The following is a 19,274-nucleotide window of genomic DNA, read 5'->3' on the forward strand; positions in this document are numbered from 1 at the left end:
CTCAATCTTATGTTCTATCAGTCATTCGGGGGGTAATCCCGCTGGTATCTCCTCTGGCATGGTATCTTCGAATTGGTCCAACACCTACTAGATCACTAAAGGTACTTTTTTTGTTGCCGTCTTTTTGTCACTCCTTATCGAGAGTAAGCACAAAAATGCTATCTTGGTTCCTTTAGTAAGTTGCCCTCTCGTGGACACCAGGTTCAAGCAAGAATTTTTGGCCTTACATTGCCCTACCTTTAGATCTTGGGCCTCCACCCTAGATCATTCTCCTTGATCGTTAGCACCATAAGGTTTCTACCTTGGCCATGCAAAGCTACCATAAACTAATTGAACTAATCCATCCCAAAGATTACATCAAATTTTGCCATGTCTAATATGGTGAAATCCATATCTACTTTCCATGTCCCTACTTTGACTCTTGCTTGTCGAAGTACCTCATTAGTGCTTTGGATGCCTTCAGCAAACTCTATAGTCGTTGATTCACCTAGCTATTGCACCGTTAGTCTGGCTTACTGGACTATGTCTGCAACCACAAAAATTATCCGAAGCACATGTTAACAAAGATACGTCCGAACTTCCTTTGGAGGGCTAGTAGATGTTGCAAATGATTCTCTACCAAAGTTGCTCATGTAATGAGTAACTTTGAGCTAAAGATTGGATCACGTACCTCAGTTTGGATTTCACCCAACTTAATGGCCATATTAGCTCTGGCCTTTTTCGGGTATGGACATTCCCTCGAAAAGTGTCCCATTTCTCCACAATTAAAGCATATGTTATTTCCCACGCTACTCCCCCTTGGTTTGGCCCCTTTGCTAAATGTGAACCCCGACCCCATTGTGTTCCCCTTGCACAGGTTATCATTGAAATGCAGCTTGATAGCTGTATCCAAGCTTCCTTGTAGTTGGTCAAGTTCCAATGCATCACTTTGTCAGGACCCTAGATTTGCAAGCCTGATATGAAGGCATGAAATGCATCCATATCACCCATGTCTATGACAAGTATCCTTTTTGCCATAAATGCATTCACATACTCTTGAATAGTTCTGGTCTACTTCAGCCTACTCAACTCATCCCTTAGGTGTAGAGTAGCATTCGGAGAAATGTAGGTTGTGCGAATCCTCGCCTTCATTATTTCCCAAGTGGCCACCGGTCCTTCGTTGGTCTGTGTTGTTCTCCACCAAGACTTAGCAATTTCTATCAAATATGGTTTTGCATATGGGACTTTCTTCTTCGAGCTCAATAACCACAACACTCAAAAGTAATCCTTCATATCATAAAACCAATCCTCCACCATCTTATAGTCATTCACTCCCTTAAAGACTGGTGGGGGCTTTGGTTTGTACTTGGGAATTGTTTAAGGGGCTGATTCCACTTTTGTTTGTTCGACCTTGTTTGCTTTTGCCTTAATCCCTACTAAACTTTTGTGTTAGCAGCATTTGCAGTCTTTTACTTTTTCTTCCGCTTCTCATCATATTTTAGCTTGCATACGAGAGTCTCCAGTAGGGCTTTGGTCTGAGCCAATTATCTTTTTAGAATGTCCAATCGAGCCTTGGATGACTGAACCTCACCACTAAACTTTTATTTGGAAGTTTCTTCACTGGAGTCCTCTTCATGCAAGAATTTTCCTCATCCATAGCCTCTTGTTCAATTGAATGCTCCAGCTCTGGAGGAGGTTCCATCTCTGCCTTGGTTTATTTACACCTTGCCTTTGCCATCTCCCAACAATCTGCCTCTATCTTTTGCTAGAACTAAGGAAAAGGCTCTGATACCAAATTGTAAGCCATATATTTTTTCTTTCCAATTTGCCAGCTTACCTCGTCTATCTGATCAATACTATCTTGGCTTTAGTTAAGTTCCCTTGCCAAGGTTCCCACCTATTGTACCAGCTCTTACTTGGTTCTATTTAATTTCAACTACTCACTGCACGAACAACAGAGCATTAGCCATGCATCCACAAATTTCCAAATCTCTCTTAATCCCCCTCCCCGGGTTAAACTAAACTTACTGTTTGGCTACACTCTCTGCAAACATAAGTAGCCAAGCACCAAGCCACTAGATTCCTAACATCTCTTGGTACAACAAGACTTGATCATGGGACCCTCTAAATCCCAAGCCTTGGGTGCAACACTTGCTTTGGGACACCGAGGGGAAACACCGTGGCCTAACGGCCCAGTATGGGTACCCTTACTCCCCCACTTCCATCCCAAAGGGAAGGCTCAAGCGCCTAGAAAGGGCGAGGACTAATGAGCCACAAGGTATTCAAGTGGGGGACCACTCCATATGAGCCGAGAGCACCACAATCGATTTCCCTTCTGGGAGTGGGAGCTGCTCTTGAGCACTTCCTTGGGTGGCCTCTCTGGCATCACTCGAGTCCATGCTCACTCCCACCCAAAGCCCCTCAGCCTCAGCCCTAGTCTCAACCTCAAGTCAATTTGGAAGCACCACTAAAGAGTTCCTTCAAGATTGGTTCATAGACCTCACTATCCCTAATATACTTTTGGAACCCTCTACAGCCCCCCTTAGGAGACACACACTTTGGGCTTTCACCCCACGACTTGTATTAGTATTTGGACTCAGTCTCGGACTCAATCTCGGACTTGACCTTGGACTTAGTCTCGGACTTGATCTCAAACTTGATCTTGGACCCAACCTCAGACTTTGGCTCGAACTCGGTCTTGGACCTGATCTCGGATCTCAGACTCAGTTTCAAACTCGGTCTCGAACTTGGTCTCGAACTCAGTCTTGGACTTGATCTCGGACTTGGTCTCATCCAATGAACTCTTTATCATTTTGGTCGTGCTTTCAAGGATCCTTTAGCCTTCAACACCTCAAGGAGTTTGTTCCTTACAAGTTCCTGGGTAAGTGAGTGGTGATGGGAGTCAAATGAAAAAACCAAATTTTAAGATGCTGAGTGCCACACACTAATTTTCTGAAGGCACTATTTACAAGAAAAAATCTGAAAAAAATTGTTGGATTTTACCCAGGCATGAAGTTGTTGGGATAGTCACCAAGCTCAGTCCAAATGCCAAAAAAATCAAGATTGGAGATCATGTTGGTGTTGGCTGCATGGTGTACTCTTGTTTGAAGTGTGAACACTGCACCTACGGTGACGAACAATACTGCAATGGCCTCATTTGGACTTACAATAGTCTTGAAGAAGGAAAAGTTACAATAGGACGATACTCTAAATTCATGGTGTCAGATGAGAATTAAGTGACCTTTGGGATTAATCTATTTTTTAACAAAATATTATGCCAGGTTTATCTGCCAAATTCCAAAAAATCTTTCTCTAGATGGTGCAGCACCTCTGCTGTGTGCTGGGATTACCGTCTATAGTCCAATGAAGCATTTTGGTTTGACTCAGCCAGGCAAAAATTTCGGGGTTGTTGGGTTGGGTGGCTTGGTCATATGACGGTAAAATTTGGAAAAGCTTTTTGTATGACAGTTACGGTGATTAGTACTTCACCCTTCAAAGAAAAAGAAGCCTGCGAGATTTTGGGTGTTGACAACTTTATTGTGAGCAGAGATCCAGCCCAAATGAAGGTACATCAGAACTTTTTTAGCATTAAGTTTGTCGTGCTTGCCGTTCACAGAATGCAGAAAAGAGCCTTGATTACATACTTGACACTGTTTCAACACCACATCCTTTGGATGTGTGTGTGAGTTGTTAAAGGTTGATGGTAAACTTGTCATGGTTGGCTTGCCAGATAAGCATCTCGACCTTCCTGCTGGAGTGATTATTTTCGGTAAATGCTGCAAGACAGTTGAATTTCAAATAATAGCTTTTTTTTTGGTCCAGGCTGTCGGTAGCTTCATTGGATCCATCAAAGAAACACAGGATATGCTAAACTTTTGTGGCATTAAGAATGTCACCTCCATGATCAAATTAGTGCCAATGAATTATGTAAATGAGGCAATGAAGCGACTGCGCAAGTCTGTCAAGTACCGTTTTGTTCTTGACATGGAGAGTACTTTCAGATTTCCATCTGAATTTGATTTATTGGACATGACCTGGGATTATAAATTATCCTCATTTTGAGCTTTCTACTTCTGTAGACCGAAAAAGAAAATAATAACAACGCCCATAGTTCTGTGAAATGTTACACATTAAAATCACGATTTCAAAAGTGAAGATAACTTACAAAATGTATTTGTCAAGATTCTGGTTCCATCTTCAACAAGGTTCGTGAAAGATGTGGACTTGCCAAGCACAATACAATCAACCCTTCTACAGCATGAAAATGATGATAGGTTATTCCATCCAAGCCCTGGTCCAAAAGTGTTTTTTATAAGGGACAGCCACCTTTTGATCCTGCTTGGCAAGAAAATCCATTTTATAAAAAAAGTTTAATTTAATTTTGTGAAACTGATTTCACTTAAAGCAAAAAAGCAGGAAGAAAAAATCTGCAGAAACTGACAAAATGACCACAACTTTCTGGTACACATGAATATGGCTAAGGATTCAAGCAGGGCCGTACAATCTTTGCAGAAACTTCCATAAAAATGAATTTGTAGGTGTCAGTCTACCAAGTCAAACTGGATTGACTAAGGACAAAAATTTACCATCTTTGGCAATAACTGTAGTGATTTCTAACCAAAAAACAAGTGTACAGGTACCTCTTCTTCCTTTATTAAAAAATTATCAGATTCCTTTCTTTGACAGCTAACAGTGCATGGCAACGGATTCTGACAGTTCAAACATAGAAAGACTTTTGCATGGCTCCTTGATTTCCAAAAATGCTATCTGATGTTTATTAGGCCAGCTATAAACGCTATAGCCATCAAATAATGAACCTAAATAAAGAGTACATTAACAGTATCAAAGTGAGGAATATCACCTCCCTTCATAGCCTTTCATAATCTGCTGTAGGACCAAATAATAACAATAGATTGGTGAAATGATTTGTCTGGTTAATTCCGTTAATGAATGGGACCTCAGCCTGTTCGGTGTCAGTCAAGAAACTAGTCAAAAGAATGAAGACACTCCAGCGGAGCACTCCAGCGAAAATTCTTTCCCATTTGTGGGACCGTGGTCAAATAGTTTATCCAGTCATTCGTCACCAATTTCAAGTCACTGATCTTTCTTTGGAGTCCAATGCAGCAATTGGCATGAATTGTGCATATTTCATCAATGCTGTGCTTCATTTGGCAAAAACTCCCAAAGACATTCGTCCTCAGCAGCCTGACTTTCACACGTAAAGCCCAGAACTCATCCTTAAAAATCATCGCATTGAGGACGTCTTGGTCATGCTTGTGAGGGAAGATTATGCGAGCTTTATACCAAAATTTATAGAGTTCTATTGTCCTGTTGTTAGAATGGACGTGAATGAAACCACCATTTGCTATTGGAGTGTCCGTGTGATGATCTGGGAAGTGATCGCAGGCAATCTCGATGTCAGCGCGAGGATCAAAGTGCTTAAACGGATCTCTAAACCACAGAACGTCACTATCCTACAAAGCTTGAGAGTTACATTCTCAGCAGAAGAATGCCACAGCTATTTACCGAGAAGATAAAGTTGTATCCGAGCTCAAGAACAGCTCCCAGGAAGTAAATCCTTCTCCACATCATATTAAGGTAGTCATCAGTCATGAATACTTTCTCTTCACTAAAATCGATGCCAAATGTTCGCAAAGGGAAGCAGTGCTTGTGGATGGCAAGGCAGCGGTCCTGTGACACCTTGTCTAGAGAAACAATCAAGAGATGATTGAGGAAGGACTCAGTGCCATCCCCGTTGCGGAAGCTGTCCATAAACAGGTCGAGCATTCTATCTTCGGAAGCCCATGCTTTGTTTAGAGTGGTGATAATCACCGTCTTGTTCCGGAATGCAGTCCTGCGTAAGACATTATCCATGAGCCGCTTATCATGTTTGCTCTGCACGACTGACTCGTATTAAATCAGAAATCAGAGGGAGATATCTATTTAAAACTTACAAAGCTGGCACCCGTGGAGTCCCTTGGCAACAACAAGCGGCTGGGCAGCATGATTCTGCTGTAGAAAATACTATCACTGAAGTTCACACGCCAGAGTAAAGTCACGTCATATGCTACAAAAACAAAAGTGGTGGCTGCTAGTAGCATGGCTTTGCGGTGGCAATTTCTCATGTTCACTTGATGGGTTCCCGCAGTTTTGACAAAAGGTAGTTATCGTAACGAAAGTAACTAACTGCGAGCTCTTGTTCTGACTTGGTTTTGGTGTCAACAAAGAAATGGCATCCAGAGCTCTTCTATCAAGCGTGATTACCGCAATGCTGTTTGTCATGATATTCTCCAGAAGATCAACGCGCCTTCCCAGTTTTCAGCACATGAGCCCAAATGCTATTTGCGTAAGCAGGTCACACCACAGCTACATGATGAAACCCTCCCGCGTGCTATCCGTTCCACCAGCATTATCCAGTGCCTTAGCTGAATATGAGAAAATGCACAGTAAGTGTTATCACAGCTTGAAGCAGTCAATCACGAACCCAGAGGCGGGAGGTTCTTGTAAATACCTAGTGCACTACGAACTTGATGGGTTGGGAAATCGTCTCCTGGGCTTGGTCTCCACATTTGTCTTCTCCTTGCTTACCAACAGAGTGCTCCTCATAGATCCCAAGGGCCAGTCTGCGAAACTGCTTTGTGAGCCTTTTGCCAATTCTTCGTGGCTGGTCCCTCAAGAATTCCCACGCTTCCATTTGGACCAAGCACAGTCCCTTGAAAAAGCTGTCCAATCCAAAAAATTTGGGAGCATGGTTCATGTGTGGGTGGCGAGCCTGCATAGGGACCAAGATTTTTTCCATCACCAAGTCCGTTCCAAGCTCAAGAATGTCACCTGGATTTCCTTGACGAGTAATCTATACTTTGTCCCTCGGCTATTTACGTTCCCAGAGTTTTGGAAGCCGCTCATGTCACTGTTTCCCGATGTGAGGATGGCCTTCACTCACTTAACCAGATACCTTCTTCTACCTCAAGATCACGTATGGGAAAAGATTGTTCGTTTCGATTCCACATATCTCTCTGGCCCAGGTAAACAGCTGGGCATACAGATCCGTCTCCATCACCGTGATGATCCAGGAGAATTTGATCAGCGGTCGTTCGATCGGATCTTGGAATGTCTCATTGGAAAAGATTTCCTGCCGATGATGATGAACTCGACAACAGAGATAATATCAGCACATCCACCCAAGAGGATCAAAGTGTTTGTCGCTTCATTGCAAGGCCGATACTTTCAGGAATTGAAGCAGATGTACCTAAAATATCCATCTCTGGATGGAAGCCTCGTCCAGATCTACACATTCTCACAAGAAGGCGTCCAGAATGAGTCGATCCAACAGGCAACAAATGCACTGGCAGAGATGTGGCTTTTGGGATTCAGTGACGTGCTTGTCACCAGTAGCTCCTCCACATTTGGCTATATAGCACAAGGGATTGCAGGTGTCCGACCCTACGTGCTTCACATCCGACCAGAAGATCTAAAAAACTGCTCGTTGCCGGCATGCTCCCGCCGCCTTTCACCAGCGCCTTGCAATCATCAACCCTATTTTGAAGAGGAGGAAAACTTAGAGAGAAGTACGGAACATCTCGAATGGATGAACGTCCACATTCGTAGATGCCAAGACAACTGGCATGGCGTCCAAATCGTTTAAAAGCACAACTAGCAAAACGCTACTAGCAGCCTATATACTTATCAGCTTATGTTCCAGGCTTGTTTGTGACATACTAGAGAAGTTTAATTGTAGATTTCTATAGTTTAAAATGTATTCTATGTGGGTGGACAAAAAGTATGGTCAAGGAGTCTATCGAACACCTTGAAAACTGGACTCATGCAAAAAAATCTCCTGATAAAACTGGAGACTTAGTGGAACCAGTTTTTGTAGTGTCCCAAGGCAATATTCAAGGGTACCAACAATCACTTCTGATGACATGCTCAAATTCACATGATGAAGTCAAAATCAGTCTGATGATTCTAAACTGAGCATTTACTGTTTCAGACAAAACTAGAAAATGAGAAATGTGCTATACAATCTCTATTTCTTTTCCAATTGAAATGAGACTCATCCCTTAGTGTCCTATTTCCAGATTGATAATATCAGGGATTTTGAAAGGTTATGCTCTGGTGCCCACTCAAATGTAAGATTCTTGTTCTCTTATATATATTGTCAACAGTGCGTTTTTAGTTCAGGATAATCCAGAACCTTTTGCGACCAGCTCATAATCCCAGATATTCTGCAGTCATAAAGTTGTACTGAGACTGACTCACCATGAAAGATGTGCCTCTAGAAATTTTAAACGTAAGTATAAATAATTGCTCGTTCTAATAAATATGAGCACATCTCGCATGAGCTAGACAGAAAAACTGTTTTTGCTTGTTTCTTTCTTTTGGATCTTAACATTTCCTCTCCAAGAAACTTGAAGATCTCAGAGGTGTTGTTATGATCCAGCACAAAAAGACAGAGATCTAGTTGCCCTAAATTATACTACGCCGGTTCTTCACCACCCAACCACCCCCGAGCTACCTCAAAAGCTCCACTGTGCCACCGCTCCATTGTGAGCCCTAGTGTAGGTTAATTCCCTTAATTTAACATGCCTTAATATACCTTGAGCCTCCCTTTGACTGATGTTGACCACGTGGTCAAAGTTAGCATCTAACAATTCTTCCCCCCGAAACAAAGTCCTTGTCCCAAGGATGAGTTGTATCAGTGATCACCCTTTCTGGGGAACCCTGCTCAAGCTCTTGGTCCATCTTCCACAGCTGTATACATCAAGGAGGCATTAGGCCCGTCACTCCGAGATAGTACACCTTTCAACTGGCTGACATAAAATACCGAATGAATTTTCACCCTAGCTGGCAGCCGCACCCAATAAGCCACTTTACCAATGCGCTCCAGCACTTCATATGGACCAGCATATCGATAGGAAAGTTTATCACTCTTCCCTGTCTATAAAGGCACCAAGGTGTTCCGCTGCTCACTTGACGGAAAGATCAATTGCACAAAGACGAGATCACCCACTTTATATTCCCGGAATTGGCAATGCTCATTGGCAAACTTCTCCGCTCTATCCTGAGCTACTTGCAAATTCCGTTTGCACACCACTAGAATCTCATCAAGTTCTGTGGCCAGATTAGTTGCCTCAGAATCAAGCTTATCTTGAACGTCCTTGCTCAAATGCAATCCCAACTCCACCGCTGTTTGAGGATGCCTTCCAAACATGGCAAAGTAAAGACTTAGCTTGGTTCCACTGTGTTGGCTATTGTTGTAAGCAAATTGCACCAACGGAAGATATAAATCCCACTGTCCTTGCCTTTGACCAATGCTACAATGTAGCATATCCTCCACCACTTGATTTACATGCTCGGTTTGCCCATCCGTCTGAGGATGATCTCCACTCGAGAGTTTCAAAGTCACTTGTATAGCCTTTGCAAAGTTTTTCCAAAATCCACTGGTGAACCTTGAATCTCGATCACTAATGATGTCCTTCGGCAAACCAAAATTAGGAAAAACCTAGGAGCAAGTATGGGTCATAGTGGATCGGTTGATGAAGTATGTGTGGTTGTTGGCTCTTCGGAAGACTGTCACTACCTCAGACTTGGCTGAAGTTTACTAGATTTGCCTCTATATTCGTGGCAAACAAGTGATGAAGTCCATAGAGATACTACACTAACGGCTCTGAGGAATAGATAAAGGTTGCAAAGTCCCCCCGGCTTCTCCCATGGCACCTTAACCCGCTGACAAAGCTCGCATGATTTACAATACTTGAGGATATCAATCTTCATATTCCTCCAATAAAAGTTGTGCTTAATCAACTCATACGTCTTCTTCCCCCCAAAATGACTGGCCTCTGGATGATCATGATAGTGGAATAAAACTTGAGTAATTAACGCATCCACCCGTGGCAAATATACATGGCCATTGTAGTAGAGAATCCCATCCACCAATGAGAAAGGGGCTTCCATCTGGTCTCGCAAAGAGGCCACCTCGACATCTTGAGCTTGAGCATGCTCAACCAACTGCCCAAATTCGCTGACCACCTTACTCAAATGATGACAAAATCGTGTTTGTAACGTCGCCACATGACGAACACGAGATAAAGCATCTGCCACCACATTTGATTTTCCCAGACGATGCTCAATAGGAAACTCCCCAAACTCCATGAGTTTGACCATCCAACGAGCTTGCCTAGTGTTCAACTCCTTCTGTGTGAAAAGATACACAAGTGGTTTGTGATCTGTCAACACCACGAACACTGCACCATAAAGATAGTGCTGCCACGTCTACAAAGCATGAAAAATAGAGAGTAACTCTTGCTCATATATGGAATAGTATTGCTCTGCAGATTCAAAGTTCGACTCTCATATGCAATAGGCTGTCCCTCTTGCATGAGAACTCCTCCCAGTGCATAACCACTCGCATCACATGCCACTTCATAAGGTTTTGAGGGATCAGCAATGCGAAACACTGGAGTCTCACTCAACAATCATTTCAGCGCCACAAAACTCTCCTCTTGTGGCTTCTTCCACTCGAATGGCACATTCTTGCATAACAACCGCGTCAAAGGAATAGCCATCTCTGCAAACTTATGCTGGAAACGTCAGTAGTAACTAGCCATACCAAGAAAACTATGCAACTCGGCCACTATAGTCGGTGTAGGCCATTTTTCCACCACAGCCACCTTCCTTGGATCCGTCTTGACACCCTTAGATGTCACAATATGGCCTAGATATTCCACCTCCGACTTTGCAAATTCACATTTGCTCTTCTTCGCATAAAGTTTGCTGTCTCGGAGTAACAAAAGAACCTTGCGCAAATGCATCTTATGCTCCTCCATATTCTTGCTAAAAACAAGAATATCATCCAGGAAAATCTCCACAAACTCATGAAGATTACGCCCAAATACCTCTGCCATCAATCGAGTAAATGTGGCTGGTGCATTCGTCAAACCAAATGGTATAATTGTAAACTCAAAATGTCCGAAGCTTGTGTTGAATGCCGTCTTGGAGATAGATGCATCATCCATTGCAATCTGATGATATCCACTCCTCAGATCAATCTTGGTAAACACTCGTGCTTTACCAAGCTTGTCTAGGATATCAACCACACGTGGCATCGGCATCTTATCCTTCACTGTCTTCTTGTTCAAAACGTGGTACTCAATACACATTCGCATTGAACCGTCCCTCTTCTTCACAAGCAAGACAGAAGCACCAAATGGAGACTTACTTGGCTGAATAAATCCAAACTCAAGTAACTCCTTGACTTGTTGTTGAATTTATTGCTCCTCCGCATAACTTAACCAAAATGGACACCAGTAAATTAGCCGCGTCCCCGGCTCTAATGTAATCCCATGCTCCACACCTCATAACGGAGGCAATCCATGAGGAAGTTCAAATGGAAAAACATCAAAAAACTCGTCAAGTACATCCCATACTGCTGCTTCTCCCCCACACATGTCTTGGTCCCCCAAGTCACGAACAAACAACAAGTAACTTGAAAGTGTTTTTCCATTATGACAAGCCTGCTTCAAAGATGTAGCAGAGAGCATAACAACTGGTGGTTGAATGCCCTCGCCAAACCATACATCTTTAACGCCACCATACTCCAGCGAGATACGCTTAATGCTCCACTTTATCTCTAGATCCACCTTCACCAACCATGGCATCCCAAGGGGGGGGGGGGTTGCAGAGTGTTCCAAAAGTATAGTAGGGATAGTGAGGTCCAGGAACTAGTCTTGAAGGAACTCTTCAGTGGTGCTTCCAAATTGACTTGAGGTTGAGATTAGGGCTGAGGCTGAGGGGCCTTGGGTGGGAGTGAGCATGGACTCGGGTGGTGCCAGAGGGGCCACCCAAGAAGGTGCTCAAGAGCAGCTCCCACTCCCGAAAGGGAAACCGACTGAGGTGCTCCCGGCTCATGTGGAGTGGTGCCCCACTTGAGTACCTTGTGGCTCATTGGTCCTCGCCCTTCCTAGGGGCTTGGGCCTTCCCTTCGGGATACAAGTGGGGGGGTAGAGGTACCCATACCGGGCCGTTACGCCACGATGTTTCGCCCTGGTGTCTCGAAGCAAGTGTTGCACCCAAGGCTTGGGATTTAGAGGGTCCTATGATCAAGTCTTGTTGTACCAAGGGATGTTAGGAACCTGGAGGCTTGGTGTGCTTGGCTGCTTGTGCCTGCGGGGAGTGTAGCCGAACCTTAAGTCTAGTCTAACCCGGGGAGGGGGATTGGGAGAGATTTGGGAATCCGTGGATGGATGGCTAATGCTCCGTTGCTGGTGTAGTGAGTAGTTAAAACCAAATAGGACCAAGTAGGAGCTGGTATAGTAGGCGGGAACCTCAGCGAGGGAACTTAACAAAAGCTAAGGCAGTGTTGGTCGGATAGATGAGGTAAGCTGGCAAATTGGAAAGGAAAAATTTGTGGCTTACAATTTGGTATCAGAGCCTTTTCCTTAGTTTTAGCGAAGGATAGAGGCGGATTGCTGGGAGATGGCAAAGGTAGGGTGTAAACGAACCAAGACAGAGACAGAACCTCCACCAGAGCTGGAGCCTCCGGTCGAACAAGAGGCTATGGAGGTGGAATCCTTGCATGAGGAGGACTCCAGTGAGGAAACTTCCAAACATGAGTCCGGTGGCGAGGTGCGGTCATCCAAGGCTCGATTGGACATTCTAAAAGGACAATTAGCACAAACCAATGCCCTGTTGTAGCTTGGTGAAGTGTTCAAAAACTGGCTCTAGTTCCCCAGAGAGATCGTCTGGCCGATGCTCCCAGTCCAAGTGTGGGTGGCACTACCTACTTGGATACCTGGTGTGGCTCAATGGAACCTCGCTCTAAGCCCATGGCTAGAGCACCTAAAGGCGAAAGGCAGGGAGAGTACCCATGAGGCCTGCGAAGGGCCACGGTGTTCCGAAATGTCGTCCCAAAGTCCCAGACTATGGAAAGGAAGAGGAGTAGCCCTCTAGTGTGGTGACCAAGGACACAATCACACAGGGAGGAAGTCCTAGAGGACAGTGGGACTTAGTGGTCGGGCCCGTGAGCCTTGATCCAGTGGTAGTGTTAGTGACCACAGCCAAGGACGGAAAAGGACTTGGTGGGGACTGGAATAGAGATATTGGGGAAGGCTAATCCCCATGTCTGTGGGCATCCTAAGGATGCTAAGGAGTGGATCTGGGATGATCACTCGTGGATGGATGGCCGAGTCTTTGAGTGACGGGACTGGGGTGTAGGTGGTGTCAGACCATTGGTGTGACCAAGGTGAATAGGCATGGCCTTAGCGTAACGGGCTGATATGTTGGTGGTACCTTGGGGTGTCGGTCGTGGGATCGGACACGTGGAGCACTTGGACCAAGTGCAAAGGTTGAGTGGCAGGGATGCCATTCTCGGGGCTAGTAAGCCCAAGTCCAAAATAGGACTTACAGAGGTTGTGAGTGAGACTCCTCCAAGTTGTCGGAGGTGTGGTTAAGTGACTAAAGTAAAATGGAAAAATTAGTCACTTACATATTGCACTTTATGGAATTATTGAAGTAGAACCTTAGTAGTGATGTGGCAAAAGCTGATAGTCATGCCATATGAAAGTTCATTTTTTAAGTTAAGAACAAGTGTAAGCAACTAAATTTTCCATTCTACTTTAGTCACTTAACCATACCTTTGACCATATGGAGGAGTCTCACTCACAACCTCCATAAGTCCTATTTTAGACTTGGGGACTTGCTAGTCCCGAGAATGGCATTTATGCCACTCAACCTTTGCACTTGGTCCAAGTGATCCACGTGTCTGATCCCATAATTGACACCCAAAGGTATCACTGATATATCAGTCAATTGCACTAAAGCTATACCCATTCATCTTTGTCACGCTAGTGGTCCAACACCACTTATATGGCAGTCCCATCTCCCAAAAACTAACCTATATGTCCATGAGTGATCATCCCAGATCCACTCCTTAGCATCTTTAGGATGCCTGTATATATGGGGAACAACCTTCCCCAATATCTATTTTAGGTCCCCATTAAATTCTTTTCAATCCACAGCCGTGTTTGTCAACACTACCACTAAGTTAGGGCTTGAAGGCTTTACCTCTTTTCCAATTGGTTAAGGGTCTTAGGATAATTGAGGTTAAACCTCTTTGGGTTTGAATAGTACTGGGCTGCGTGACCTCCCGAGAAATCCAAACTTATGAGCTTACATTTGGTATCATAGCGGTTTTGGCTCCGACTCTGTTAGTTGGCTAAGGGAATCGTACCACATGTTGATTGACATCTGGCAAGTTTAGTTTGCTCCAGCTGCGCTCAACCCGAGGTGTCAAGAGAGCGGGGCTCTTAGAAGAGCTTCCATTCACGAGGGTGTGAACTTGCAGGGAAGCGTGATGGATTGTTAGCAAGCAAAAAGAATGACTCAAGAGATGATTCATAGGGTTTACATATAGAGGGAAAGGGCTTATAAATAAGAGTTCACCCCCTTTTCCAATGGGTTAAAGATTTTGGGATAATTGAGGTTAAGAGTTTTTGGGTTTGAATAGTATTGGGCTGGGTGACCTTCCAAAAATTCCAAACTAGGGAGCATACAATAAGCTTATTTATAAGCAAGAAAAATCTTCTATCTAAGGACTTACAACAATTGTTTATGTGGGAACATCGTGATGTTTTGGCAATAAGAGATGGCAATAAATAAAAGACTCTTGCCTTGTTGAAAAAGGGATTTTTTTTATCTTGTATGGAAGGTATGTAGCAGATTATATCAATTCTTGCCCTACCTACTAGCAGTGTAAGTGAAGAATTGAGAAGAAAGCTAGGAAGTTGTAGTGCATTCTAGCATAAACATGGCCATTTTAGAGTGTGATACTTGACTTTGTCACTTGCTTACCAAAGTCTAGGGTTATGGTACTTTAATAGTGGTTTAGATTGGTTGTCGAAGATTGCACACTTCATTCAACAGTGAATGCAAAAAAAATGGCAAAACAAATGGCTAAGCTCTTTTTCCATTAAGTAGTATCGGTTTATGGTCTTCCCAAAGAGAGATCTTGGTTAAGGATTTGAGATTTACTAGGAAGTTTTGGGGCATATTGTTCTAGTTTTTTGGTACTAAGTTGAAGTTTAGTACAACTTATCATCTTTAAATAGATGGGCAGACTAAATGCATGAATGCTTAGGTTGAGGATTATTTACGGTACTATGTTATGGTAAAACAACATGACTATGTTGAGCATTTGGACATAGTAGAAATCTGTTATAAGAACACAGTTCACATGCTATTGGTTGTTCTCTATGGGAGATGCTACAAAGAAATGCTCATAGGGTTCCTCAACAAATTGTTGTTCTGAAACCAATGTCTGAGGTTTTGGTCCCAGCCATTGAAACTTATGTAGAGCAACTGCACCAAGGTTGGTCTAGGGCTACTGAGGTGATGGGCAAAGCTCAGGATAGGTATCGACATGATAAGGATCAACATTGCTGGGCGTAACTTCTTAGGTGGGAGACCAGGTGTAGTTATCCTTACATGTAAAGGGGTCTTTGTCCTATAAGCTATTACCAAGTTATGTTGGTCTATATTGAGTGCTAAAGCAAATTGGTGACATATCCTATCAGTTGAAGCTTCTAAAGGAGATATCAAGTTTTCATGATGTGTTTTATATTATTTTACTGGCCCATTACTATGAGAATTCTGGCCAGTATACAGAAGTTCATCCAGCTCCAGATGTTGTTGACTAGTGCAATCCACACTTGACTACTCAAACTTGTGTAGTTACTCCTTGAAGTTACTGTTGTACTCATGGATAAACTCTCTAGGCTACATCTTGTAAGACTCTAGCTCTACCATCATGTAGCCTATGTCAAGATCAGCTCAAAATATTCCAAATTGAGTCTCCAAAATTGCAAAACTTCATTGCCTTACAAGTGAAAACAAGTCCAACCAACATAAAGCATTCTACCCCTACATATTGATAAAAAAGTACTATGTCTGGAGCAAAGGTTTATGACATTAAGCATCTAGAGGATCCTCTTTGTTTGATCAACAAGGTAACACTGTATTGATTGATTGCTGTGGCAGGATGGGATGTCATTTGCAACACTTGCTATGGGTCTAAGTCCATTGGAACCATGTGCTTTGGAACTAGATTATCAAGTAGCAAAGATTTAGGTGATGAGAAGCTGATGAATGAGGTCTTCTTTGTGAGTGATCAAGGATGTGATGGAATTGTGCTTCTCCCAAAGCCTAGTTCCTCTACTAAGAACCCTAAAATCTCACCTCTAGAAACCTGATTGCATCCCTTTCTATGAAAGCTCAGGACATGCTGCTGAGCAGGAAGCTGCAACTCAAGAAAAATGATCAAATCTCTCCACCCTTTTCTTCTAAATCATCACATGTAGATTTCTAAGAAAACCCTAGACCTCAAAAAGATAATACAGGAAGAATCCCTTTCTAATTCCTCTTCTACTGCCAGCATCATGACTCTAAACAAGACCTAGTCAATAAATCACCTCTATAGTAAAGGAATAAAGAGAAATCTCCATTGTAAGCTCTTGAATTTAAAGTTTCCAAGTACAGTACTAATCAAACGCAAAGACATTTAATCCAAAATATCCCAAAAATAACTCTAAATATCCCAAAAACTTTAACAATTAAAAAAGGGAGTACTTTTGTTCATGACCCTTTTTCTTTTGTATTTAAACCCTTATGGATCATCTCTTAAGAAATTCTCTTTAGTTGCTTATATTATCTTCTATCACTGTTCTCTCTACATCTAAAAATCAAGCATGCTAAGAGGATTCCTATCTCTGTCTAGAAAGATAAAATGTGGGGAAGTTGTGGTTGATATCAAAGGATCTCTTTACAACATTATATTCAACTATGCTCTATATGCTACACCCGAGGAATATGCTTTATATACTCATGGGATATGCTTGTGTGCAACCTAACAGCTTCAGATGCCACAGCCCTAAAATTCATAGTATTCTTACACAAACCATCCCAGAATTTACATCCAAATGCCATATATTAAAATGGCTTTTGAACACCAAGGATCAGTTGCTGCAGCTGATCCACAGATACCCTGACAATAAGTAATATACTTGAACTTCGAACTTGACTTGAGGACGAACTCACAAAGCCGTTAAAAGTACAGTTTGATAAGGAATGAAGGAGTGCGATCCTCTACAATTTGGCTCTGTACCAGTTTCTGCATCTTAGCTTTTAATGGAGAAATAAATGACCACTATATTTCTCACAAAATTTAATAAGCTCTCTCCAAAAAGCCTTCTAGTGCATTTTCTTCATCGTTCTCAGATGCTGTAGCTTTTTCCTTCCTATTCTTCACAAGGACGGACCTGAACATTATGGGCTTCCCTGTTCGCTTGTGCACGGGAGCCTAATCAGTGAAAACGTGTTTTGGAAACTCCACAATGATGGAAGCAAGAACAATACCTGAGAACGTTCAAGGCTTTTCAAAGCTCTACGTTCCTGCTCAAGCCTTGCCTTTTCCAATCTTGCAAATCTCACATGCAAGCGCCGTTCCTTTTCTCTAACTTTTTCTGTTTGCTCAATCAGATCATTTGGAGCACCTTCTAGCTGCAGAACATTCTCTTCCAGCCTTGACTGTAGGCAAAAATGTTGCTTAGCAGTGACATGTGACTTACACGACTTATGTACCTCAATGTTTGTTAGCATCTGTATCACTCCTAACGATGAGTCAAGTTCAAACCCACACCTGCCATACACTTCAGTTACCTTCTCAGCAATCTCTTCAGATGTATATTCGGATTTGCGGTCAACCATAATCACTTTGATCTTGTCATGAAGACCGGCGTGCAACTCATCCTCAGCTTTCAGTGATGCGGTTAGATTCTGATGAAATTGCAGAATTTTACGTGTTCAGTATGTGAATATACGAGACCATGGATGCACCTCTAGCTGGGTACGAAGATTTGTAATTTTTGAATCATTTGCATCACGTGTCTCACGAAGCTTGTTCCTGAGATCTTCAAGTGCCTTCTCACTGTCTTGGCAATCTTGCATTAGTGTCAGGTTTTTTACTTCCAAGTTGTTGAATGCCTCCAAAAGCTACACAAACAATGTGCAATGAGGTAAAAGAAATAGACATTGTTTACTTGGCCAGGTCTTTGGAAGTACATTCTCTCTTCCGGAGTGTCTACGTTGAAATCACTGTTGATAAGTCTGCAAATTGGATCACCTTACCAGAGGGTGCAATTGGCTTGTCTTGAATATCAATTAGCCATTCTTTCGGAGTGACTCCAACTAGGAAGTCTTTGTATTTCTTGCAGTCTTCCAGTTGGTCTTGATACTGCAAACCTATTAGAGCCTTTTTTATTTCTAAGACATTCACGAACTTTACTGAGATCCCTCTTCAAATGTGCAGTAGTAGCTTGCAACCTAGCAGCCTCTGCAACCTAAGGCAAAGAACATTATATAGCATTAGTCATTTGAACATATACCTTGTCTTGCTTCAACTTCGTTTGATATTCTGCCCTTTTGAGAGCTTCTTGTACCTGGATTTTAGAACTTATTATGGCTCAAAACATAAATCCACTTATCACCTTCTCATCATTGTTCTTTAAGAAGGTGTCGAACTCTATGCTGTCTTCTGCAAGCATGTTCTCACTTTTTCTTAGCGCCTAGGAGCAGCCTTAAATTTCAAGAAAATTTTTACACCGTTAACAATACCTCTTCCCTTTGAAAAATTTTGTCTTCCAGTTTTCGAATTTCCGTTCTTTTAGTATCCAAGCTCATCTGTGCAAGAAAAATCTCTCGTTTTTTGTATACAAACTCTGTTATATTTTCCTGGTAAGGACATTGACTGAGCATGCATATTTGAACAGTCATAGACAGCTACCTTGTTTTTGTGATAGTGCTCTACTGGAAGTACTGTTACCACTTTCAACTTTTCCATTTCTTTCGCAATATGCAAATCTATTTCCACCATGTCCTGAAACACCATTATGATAAAGAGAACAAAGCTGCTGACAATGTATACCCGTTTTAGTTCTTCTGACCATCTGGTAGCCCCGAGCTTAGATGCAAAGGTTTCCCTTTCAGATACCCGGCACTGATTGTCATTTTTCTTTTTCTGTTTGAGCTGTGATTTCTCCAGTGCCCTTGCTTCAAGTAGATAATTGTCAGTGGAAACATAAAATGGCTGAATCTCTACACTAGATGGCGAAGAAAGTTGGCTTAGGCTGTTTAAGGTTGCCGAGCCCGCTCCAGACGTGACAATTTCCATGCTACAAAAATTATCACGACCATAAAACGGTGAGACTCCGACAACGTTTCAGCAGATTACCCTAGGGTTTTCTTCC

The 19,274-nt window shown here is 42.7% G+C and overlaps 1 protein-coding gene and 2 pseudogenes across 1 annotated transcript; 2 read left to right on the forward strand and 1 right to left on the reverse strand.

The window, feature by feature from the left end:
- Window positions 1–2,245: 2,245 nt before the first annotated feature.
- LOC9660326 lies at window positions 2,246–4,041 on the forward strand (annotated as a pseudogene).
- A 2,206-nt stretch (window positions 4,042–6,247) lies between these two features.
- LOC9659695 (galactoside 2-alpha-L-fucosyltransferase) lies at window positions 6,248–7,624 on the forward strand. Its single transcript, XM_002969271.2, has one exon. The coding sequence runs from the start codon at window positions 6,248–6,250 to the stop codon at window positions 7,622–7,624; it is 1,377 nt and encodes a 458-aa protein (XP_002969317.2).
- A 9,570-nt stretch (window positions 7,625–17,194) lies between these two features.
- On the reverse strand, window positions 17,195–19,198 carry LOC9659696 (annotated as a pseudogene).
- Window positions 19,199–19,274: the final 76 nt, after the last annotated feature.

Source organism: Selaginella moellendorffii, unplaced genomic scaffold, assembly GCF_000143415.4.
Source record: "Selaginella moellendorffii unplaced genomic scaffold, v1.0 SELMOscaffold_12, whole genome shotgun sequence".
NCBI lineage: Eukaryota > Viridiplantae > Streptophyta > Lycopodiopsida > Selaginellales > Selaginellaceae > Selaginella > Selaginella moellendorffii.

Bases quoted from the DNA above. Each gene is read 5' to 3' on its own strand.
- LOC9659695 (XM_002969271.2), top strand. From the start codon at position 6,248: ATGCTGTTTGTCATGATATTCTCCAGAAGATCAACGCGCCTTCCCAGT.